At 43.0% G+C, this 10,232-nt stretch overlaps 1 protein-coding gene across 2 annotated transcripts in view; it reads right to left on the bottom strand.

The window, feature by feature from the left end:
* Nucleotides 1-248: 248 nt before the first annotated feature.
* SMAD4 (SMAD family member 4) overlaps nucleotides 249-10,232 on the bottom strand; it is a 78,937-nt gene continuing 68,953 nt past the window's right edge. For both annotated transcript variants that reach the window (XM_089681615.1, XM_089681616.1), the window contains one exon: nucleotides 249-6,103. In XM_089681615.1, the coding sequence (XP_089537741.1) occupies nucleotides 5,892-6,103 (212 nt within the window). In that variant the 3' untranslated portion in view covers nucleotides 249-5,891. The remainder of the gene's footprint in view (nucleotides 6,104-10,232) is intronic.

Genomic DNA, 10,232 nt, shown 5'->3' with positions numbered 1-10,232 from the left:
GCTGAGATGCATACCTGTGCTGGAACAATGTCTCAAAGTGATTGGATGCATACTTACGCTGGAACAATGTCTCAAAGTGATTGAAGTCATGCTGAGATGCATACTTACGCTGGAACAATGTCTCAAAGTGATTGAAGCAACGCTGGTTCAAGCTTCAATATGTCACTCTTCTGGCACGACGACTACATTTTTCAGGGCCCTCACTGACTTACATTTACTCCCTCAATAAAAAGAGAACAAGTCACTGGTAATAAACAAATGGCTGTTTATTGAGAATTAGTAATTTGTTAGAACACAAGTCACTTTCTACTATACAAGTCAACAAATAAAAGACACTACAACTGCTGCAGTATATAAAACGCGTAATGCAATCAGGTATGTTGTGGTACTAATATCTAGATAAAAAGCATACATATCATCTGATGAATATTTCATACCATTGTGACTAATTTATATATTATGTACAAGGTCTTCAGTACATGATAGAACCGCCATAGCATGTGGTAATTGGAATCTCCTGCCCGATACAAGAGTGGCCCCATGTACAGTCAGTACAGGATAAGACCAGTCAGAAACGTAGGAAGAAAAAAAATACTTGGTATATACAATGGGAAATATTACAGTCTGCAAAAGGATACATTTGCACTATTTGTGTAAAAAGGAACACAGGAATTACATGATCTAACACCTTAATTTGTTCAGAGTCCAAAAGGGGAAAAAAAGAAATCTTAAAGGGGCTGACCATTTCCATCCCACCTCTGCTCTAGTACGGGACTGAAGAATGGAAGAGGTTATGGAACTCCTGAAAAGATATGAAGCTAAAAATGATTGCACAGTGTGTTGGAATTATTATTCTACAGGATTGACGGGTTTTGTAATCTTCAAAGGCAGCAGAGATGGTAGTAACTCAATCACCACCCTTGTCTTCTTTTTAAAACAATAAATTCAATTGGCAAAATCAACCATAAAATGCGTTATAAAAATCATCATGCGTGTCAATGGCATTCCAAAGGAAAAAGTAGGGGGAAGTGCCACAAAAGGCACAACTTCAAAATAAAATTGTGAGCTGCTAAACCTGATCAGATCACAGGTCAGTTTGCAGGTCATGGAGTTAAAAAGAAAAAAAAAAAAAAAAGTTCACTTACTGATATAATTCCAATATTCACAAGATCCTCTATAGACACAAGCAGCACGGCTCGGGATCAAGAAGGCATGAGTGCCCCTATAGGAAGTGGTGGCTTTTTTTAATAATAAACATGTTATATTTACCTGCTTTGTGCAACAGTTTTGCACAGGGCAGCTCCGATCCTCCTCTTCTGGGGTCCTCCACCAGCATTCCTGGTTCCTCCTCCACTCAATGAGTGTGGCTTCCTATGGGGGACACTCATTGAGTGGAGGACTTACCAGGAACACTGGTGGAGGACCCCAGAAGAGGAGGATCGGAGCTGCCCTGTGTAAAACTGTTGCACAAAGCAGGTAAATATAACATGTTTATTATTTTAAAAAAAATAAAAAATAGGGCCTCTTGCACACTGCAGCTTGAGAAAGCTCATTACGGTGGTTTTTTTTCTGATTTAAAATGCAGCCCATTGTTTACAATGTGGCTGTACACACAGGCGCGCGAAAAAAAAAATTTGCATCTCTAGTCAGTAATTTGTGTGCACAAAACAAATGCCTGAATTTACGTCTAGAAATGCGAATGCTTAAACATCAGTACTGTATGCAAGAGGCCTAAGAGTTCACAAAACACAAAGTACACTTATTCTGTGGTTTAAGTTCCTTTAAGTATCCGTATTCACATCATAACACGTTTTGAATTCAGAATTTAGTCTTTAAAATCTGGCAATCTTCCATAAGAGTGTATTTATTGTATATGAACCCCCCCTTTTAGGTGTCTGGACTTTGTCCATGCCAGGTTCTCCAATCATGCATCCACCTCTTCCATCCTGAAGGATGTATACTATGTAGCTATTATCTCACTAGAAGGGTTAGTTATGTCGTTGTTCTACCGTAGACTCCGCTGTCCACTTTATACAGTCTGTTCCACTATAGCTGAACATGTCCCCCCTTACAAAGAGTTTAATCTTTCATCGCATACAACAGGCCTTTGTGTTTTCACGATAAATGTTACAGAAACCAACTGCAGCTTTCCTCACTCTAATTGTTTCCCCCTACAGGCCGTACCCAGGTTACAAACAAGATAGGTTCTGTAGGTTTGTTGAATTTGTATGCAAGTTGGAACAGGTACATTTTTTACGTGCAACTCCAGCCCCCATTTTTTTTTATTAACGTATTGGATAGCACAGGGAAGGGTTAACTGGCCATGCTGTGATGTATGATTGCTGAAAGGTCCACCAGACAGTAGGTGGCAGCATGCTGTGAGCAGCAAGATGACCGCTCCAGTTTCCGGGACCAGCGTGATGTCACGGTGCCTCCGTTCTTAAAGCGGAGTTCCAGCTGAAAAAAAAAAGTCAGCAGCTACAAAAACTGTAGCTGCTGACTTTTAAAACACAGACACTTACCTGTCCCTCGGACCCGCGATGTCTTCACCACCGCTGGTTTTACCAGCCATCTTCTCTCCCCAGCGCCGGCATCTTCAGTGTGGGCATCCGGCTGTGACAGCTTGCAGCTTCACAGCCGGGTGCCCACTGCACATGCGCGAGAAGTGCTGCGCTTTGTGAATGGCCCTGTAGTCTTCTGGGACCTGTCACATGTCCCAAAAAACTACGGGGAGGGAGGACAACCTCCGCTTCTGATCGCAGCAAAAGTGGAATTCGAGTACCCGCTCCCCAAAGGTGCTAATCCTTAATGGAGAGCAGGGGACAAAGAATTAAAGCGGAACTTCCCCTTTTGGGTGGAACTCCGCTTTACGTACGAGTCGCAAGTCAGATGTTTGCAACTTAGAGAATGCCTGTATTTTCATCGCAGTCCATTTTGGTTATACCTATTCATTTTTTTTTTTATTAAACTGAAAATCACCTGATCCTATTGCTGTAAGCTGATGAGAGCTGAGCATCTTGGGAAGGAAGTCAAAAATACTTGTCTGGTAGTGTATAACTATGGCATTGTTTAAGGTAATGGTCTCCAAACTGTGGCCCTTTGTTTCCTTTTATCCGGCCCTTGGGCTATTTCATCCACCGATACCAAGAATGGGGAAAAATTCTACCCCCGGCACCAATGATGGGGTACAAATCCGCCCATTGACACCAATGATGGGGCACAATTCCTCCCAATGGGTCCAATGACACCAATGATGGGGCACTATCCCTCCTACTCATAACAATGATAGGAACTTTTTTCCCCATCAATGGAGTACAATTCCTCCCACTGACACCAAAGATGGGGCGTTGTCTTTTCCCCGTTGACGTCAGAACCTTTTCCACTCCTAATTGCCAAAGTCCAACCCCCTAAAGACTGGAGAACAGTAAACTGGGCCACTGTTTAGAAAGTTTGGCATAAAACTTAAAAAAAAAAATAGATTATCTCTGCTTTAATAGGGCCTATGTGTGTTGCAATGTGTTTTTCTGGGATGTTTTTGAAGCATTTTGCTGGGGATTTTTTTTGCAATAGAAAATTATTGAGTGCGACTTTGATGCAACTTTTAGTGCCAAAATGCATAAAATCGCATCAAAGTAGATCAGGCACCTTTTACTAAGTCGCAGCAACTTTGATGATGTTCATGCACTACTTTGATGCGACTTGAGTGCAATAGTGTAGAGCCACATCAGAGTGGCATCAAAGTAGTGCAGCAACCTTTTCAAAGTAGCAACAACTTGGAAAATGTAAAACACATCAAAAACGCAACACTTGCATTTCTGGTGCGATTCCATTGAAGTCTATTGCACCAAAAATACAATCTGCTGCAGGAAAAAAAAAAAATGTCCCTGACCCTTTCCAAAAACACAGCAGCTGAAAACTGACAGATGTGAAGGTGCCCCACCTGTGAACCAGGCCTAAGTTTAGGTTTACACCTATGCGTTTTGAAGAAACGCACAACAGTCCATTTAACATGATTTCCTATGGGACACATTCACATTGCGTTTTCACCCGATTCGTTTTTTGGAAAGGGTCAGGGACTTTTTTTTTTAAATGCAAAACATTGCATTTTTGGTTCAATAGACTTCAATAGAGATACTGCAGAAATGCATGTAGTGCGTTTGTGATGCATTCTGTGTTTTAACCCCTTCACGCCGGCGCCTAGTGGCCCTTTAAAAGTGTCAGAAGCCGGGGGGGCGGGGTTTAGAGTCATGTGACCGCCGTGACGCGTCGTCACGATCGGGAAAGGTCCAGATTGCAAGGAGATCGGGACCTTTTAGTGAGTACCAGACATGTGTGCTAGGAGTGCGCAGGGCGTGCGCTCTGAGCACATATGGCCTTTTTTTAATAGAACGCAAATGTGCGGCCGCTCGGCGTCTAGGTCCAGACGCCGGGAGGCCACAGATTTGCGTTCAGCCGGCGTGAAGAGGTTAATCTACCCAGCAGCAAGTTGGAAAAAAAAATGCATCAAAAACCACATAAGTCTAAGGCCTAAGTCTAGGTTCACACCTATGCGTTTTGCAGAAACGCACAGCAGTCCATTTAACATGATTTCCTATTGGACATGTTCACAGCACGTTTTCACCCGATGCGCTTTTTGGAAAGGGTCAGGGATTTTTTTTTTCTTAAATGCAAAACATTGCATTTTTGGTTCAATAGACTTTAATGAAGATGCTGCAGAAATGCATGTAGTGTGATTTTGATGTGTTTTAATCTACCCAGCAACAAGTTGGAAAAAAAATGCATCAAAAAAAGCATGTGCAAAACCGGAGAGCGCACTGCAGAAACGGATCAAACGCAAACTGCATAGGTGTGAGCCTAGCCTAACAGCGTAGTTGGTTTTCTGCCTCCATAACAGATCATGGACTCTGATGACGTGAAGCAGCCAATTAATGGCAATCCGCTAACCCCAGGACATTTCACAATGAAGCATGTTTCACCCAGATTCTGCATATATCTATCTGCGCCTCTCGCCCTTCTTCCTGAAGATTCGGTGTGGTCCTGCAGTGCGGGATACCAATTTCATTCTGACTCATAACTGCAAGATTAAACTGCTGCTGTCTGCAGCTAATGAATATTTAATTCACACATCACTGTATAATCAAATCATTGGATTTTCCTGCAGGCCGAGTGTCTGGAGATCGAACGATGAGGAGTATCGGTTTGATATAAGGAGCCGCTCTAAATGCAGCTCTTTGCTGTACAGCATTTAAAATGCAGTCCAGTATTGGACAACCTGAACAAAAAAAAAAACAAAAAAACCAAAAAGTTTGTGTCCGGCTTGTCCACTATGCACGTGAAGAGCGTATTCTACTATGTGAGCAGAAATCGTGTTACCTAGTGCAGACCTACGCACATGCTAAGGTGTGGTTATAGACAGGTCATGGGGTTTCTGAATGTCACATGTGCCTGACTTGCAGACATTAGGACCCTAACAACTCTCCCCCACCCCCTACAAAAAAGGGTAATTCCCCAGAATAAACAAAGGTGGCTGTGGCCAGTTTCAATGAAAAAAGCTGCTTAACAGTTCTTTAACAAAAATGCCTCTTTACAACACATTTTTGACGGAAGAGTTAAAAAAAAAAAAAAGATTTTTTTAAAAATGGGTATTTCATTATATGTAATGTCAGGCCAAATCAAGTGGGAGAAAAATTTGTTAGACAAATGTTAGGGCCCCAAGTAAAAGTATGAATCTGGACCTGGAGTAAGCGGGAGAAGTTATGTGCATATAGTTTTATATATATATCTATTTATATATATATCTTATCATGATTACAGACATGATTGCGCTTTCAGTCCTCCATCCTGAAAATGTAACGGATACATTTGTGATGGCACCCCTAGTTGGGAGTTCATCAGTCCAGAGGTTGGGGGTCTGCGATGGGCATGGTGTGAAGAACTTCGTCCAGCAGTTGAAGAGCGCGGTGTAAGTGAATCTCGATCCAGCATGGGGTCTCCTTTATACTCTGCCTCGGGTAATCGGGACCCCAGCCCTTCACAAAGCTCATCCGCAGAATACACAGCCTACGGAGGTCATCAACGCCAATTCCTGCTGCTGCAGAAAGACCTGGCAAAGGAGAAAACAGGCTCGTCAGCCATTTCTGCACACAAAGTGAATTTACTACTTCAATGACTTCAAAGACAGCAGCTCAAGGCAACAAAAAAAACTGGTTAGCACTTCCGCCTGGCAGTACTCGGGTCGTCGGTTCGAATCTCAACCACGGCACCACCTGCCTGGAGTTTGCATGTTCTCCCTGTGCCTGTGTGGGTTTCCTCCGGGTACTCCAGTTTCCTCCCACACTCCAAAGACATGCTGAGAGGTTAATTGGCTCCCGTCTAAATTGTCCCTAGTATGTGTATGTATGAATGTGAGTTAGGGACCTTAGATTGTACACCCCTTGAGGGTTAGGGACTGATGTGAATGTACAATATATATGTAAAGTGCTGTGTAAATTGATGATGCTATATAAGTACCTGAAATAAATACCAAAGTGCTATCCTAACCCCAAGCCAGGGCCAGAAGACCCAACTTTATTCTGTAGTGGTTAAGGAACACACACGGGTCTTGTCCTTCCCCCAACCTGGGATTGGACAATGAATGGAGAAGCAGCAGAGCTAAGAGGTCATTTCTGTAACTCTGCTCTTTCCTCCAAGCAACACACTATTTGTTAGTATATGAGAACTGCATTACAACCGATTGGCTTCTTAACCTCTTCCTGTCCAGCCCATGTCGATAAACGTCCGGATGTTTCTAAACGTCCCCCCACATCCACTGCCTGGGAGCGCGCGGCACCGCAATCAGTGCCCGCTGCGCACAGATCGCTGTACGGGACCTCTGTGTGCGGTCCCAATCATGTGATCCCTGATTGGCCAATCAGTGACCACATGAATAGTAGTAAGCAAGATGTCACTTCTGACATCATTGCTTACTGCGTGTGAAATCTGTGAATGATCACAGAGATCACATGGTTCAAGGCTATTCACAACAGCCTTGTACCATGTGACCAATCACAGCTCGCATAGTATTTCTCCATGGCTGCAGTAATGCAGCCAGAGAGAAGAATTTATTGCTTTTACAGCCTATATGTATGTAAAAGCAATCAGTGTAAAAAAAGGAAAAAAAAAAAAAACGGACTGACACACACACACGCGCTAGGGTGACAGTATGTTAAAAAAAACGAATCTAATAAAATAAAAATGTAAAAAAACATTTTTAAATTATAATATTTGGTTATAAACTAATTTGGGGTTTTTTTTTACTAAAAAGATAGATGAATACATTTTGGCCAAGATCTATGAAAAATTTGCAAAATTTTATAAGAAAAACTTTTTTCAAAATTTTTGGACTTTTTAATTTATATAGAAAAATACAAATCCCAGCGGTGAATAAATACCACCAAAATAAAGCTTTATCAGTCTCAAAAAAATGCTAAAAAATTCATATGGGTACAGTGTTGCATGACCGCGCAATTGTCAAAGTGTGATCGTGCTGAAAGCTGAAAATTGGCCTGGACAGGAAGGGGGTGAAAGTGCCCGGACTGGAAGTGGTTAAGTTGCTTCTTCCTTTCCCAGTCTGAGTTCTACTTTGCAGGAAACCACAAACGGCTGATAACCAAATCAAATCCCAGCTCTTGCGCGGTCTTTAACCTCTTGTTGGCTATAAGCACAGCGATGCGCTGGTACATCACTGCCTGTTTCCAGGTTTCGACCACGCGCGTGCAACCCCGCCCGCCTACTCCTCTGTGAATTGACACACAGAGTTCATCAACAGATCTTGGCCAATGATTCACGTCTGGGACCCGCTGTTCTGTTGTGTCAAATCACAGCCTAGAGCCATGTGCTGATAAACACAGAGCTCTATATAGAGGGAACGATCAGTTTGCTTTTTTTCCCTACAGAGCAGGAAAAAAGAAAAATCGATGTAGTAAAAAAGGAGCACACAGTAGACACATTAACACTTGTAAGGCACACAATTAACCATGGTCCCCTTGATTTCCCCGACATGTTATAGATCCCTTCCCAGCCAATGTCACCAGTACAGTGACAGTGTATACTATTAGCACTGATCACTGTATTAGTGTCACTGGTGATGTCAGTGTCAATTCCCACAAAGTGTCAGATTCCCCACCACAGTCCCAATAGAAGTCTCTGTTAGCCGTCATTACAAGTATAACAATTCCAGTATGCATACTAGTGTCTGTACACACTATATCTTTCATGCAAACCAATTAATATACACTTTTTGGGATTTTTTTTTACCAAAACATGTAGCAGAATACATTTTGGCCTAAATTTATGAAATGTTTTTTTTTCTTTTTTATCAGACATGTTTCATAGCAGAAAGTAAAAAAAAAATATTTTTTCTTCAAAATGTTGGGTCTTGTTTTTGACTATTATAAAATAAACAAAAAAACTCAGTGGTGATCAAATACCACCCAAAAATCTATTTGTGCAAAAAAAAAATAATATATATTTCAGTTGGGTACAGTGTTGCATGACCGCGCAACTGCCAGTTTAAAGTAGCACAGTGCTGAACTGCAAAATATGGCCTAGTCATGAAGGGTGTAAAATCTTCCGGCGCTTAAAGCAGAATTCCAGCTGTTTTTGTGTTTATTAAAAGTCAGACACTACAAAAACTGTAGCTGCTGACATTTAATAAACACACACTTACCTGTCCCTGGGTCTAGCGACATGCTCATCCGTGCCATCCCTTCTCTCCCCCGTGCAGGCATCTAAACTGTGTGCACCAGGTTGTGACTGCCTGCAGCTTCATAGCTGGGTGCCCACTGTGCGAGTCGCGCTGCACATCCTGATTGGTCCGGCAGTCTACTGGGACCTGTGACGGTTCCCAGGGGACTGTGGGAGAATGGAGAGGGGCCGAACTTCCGGTCCACGTCACCACGGTGACCTGAGCAGGAAGTGGGAGCAGGTACCTGTCAAAACCATGTATCCGCTCCCCCCCAAAAGCTGCCAAATATGTGAGTGGAGGGGGGTGGGGGAGGAGCAGGCAAACCAGCGGTGTGTGGAACTCCGCTTTAAGTGGTTATTTACAAAAAAAAAAAAAAAAAAAATACAATTCATGATTTATCAAGCAGCTCTCTGCCCCCCCCCCAGCCCTCCTTGGAACACCGGGCTGTGAAAGGGGTGAGAGACTGGCTCAGGATCTCAACGGCATTCTGGGAGGCTGAACCAGCTACTGGTCTGGCTTCTGTGCAGATCCAGACCATGGTCAGAATCTTTTCAAAGCCGGGACCACCTCTGTGACCGAGGATTTAGCCTGCCGTCAGCTAAAACTGGGTCACGGGAGTGCAGAACGAACCACACTCCTGTGATCCATAGAAGTACAGCCCAAAAAAAGTTTGGCTATACTTCTCATTTATTGCCTTGTGCCAATCTGCCTGGAGCTCAGCTTTAGAGACTGGAGCTTCTTCTCTTCGGCCTACTAGTTAAACATGCACTGAAAAATGTCATGTCATCTGGCTGGTGGCTGAGGGTAAACCATTCTCTATGAGAACATGCTGATCCATCAAGCACTCTTCCTGAGAGTAAGAAAACCAGCGGAGTAGGTGGGGGCTGAAATGCCTCGTTTGTGCTCCTCACACTACTCAACAATTGGGCGTTTCTAGAACCACAGATTACCAGCGACAAGGTGATTTCTATTTAGCGGTTTGGCTTGGTGCATTACACGGTCTGAATGGAAAACTGCATAGCCAATTTAATTTGTGATTTTATCTTTATATTATTAGACATTATTACAGGATCTGTAACACTCCATCTGTTCTCACTTAGAGGAATTCTCTAAAGACAACATTAAGAGATAACGGAGGATTGGACAGAATAGGAATTTGGGTACAGCAAGGAATGGTCTCCAAAGTCAAGCTTGTTCTACGGAAACTTGCTGCTGCGAATGCAAAACAAGGCACATTAACAGCTTCTCGACTGCCCTATAGCAGATGTACTGCTACAGGGTGGCACGGGTGCGCAAAATCACACACATATATATATTTATATACACACACACACACACACACACACACACACACACACACATATATATACACACACACACATATATACACATACACACACACACACGTGACTTTGCATTTCCAGGTAGGGGGCGCACGCGAGCTGCGGATGCGCCCTACCCGCTCCCCCATTCGCAGCTGTCAATCACCAGATCCTGGCAGGAATTA

Source organism: Staurois parvus, unplaced genomic scaffold (genome assembly GCF_062004578.1).
Source record: "Staurois parvus isolate SC_StPar_1 unplaced genomic scaffold, SC_StPar_1.0 ptg000272l, whole genome shotgun sequence".
In the NCBI taxonomy this organism is placed as follows: domain Eukaryota; kingdom Metazoa; phylum Chordata; class Amphibia; order Anura; family Ranidae; genus Staurois; species Staurois parvus.
This window is presented reverse-complemented; position numbering and strand designations above follow the sequence as displayed.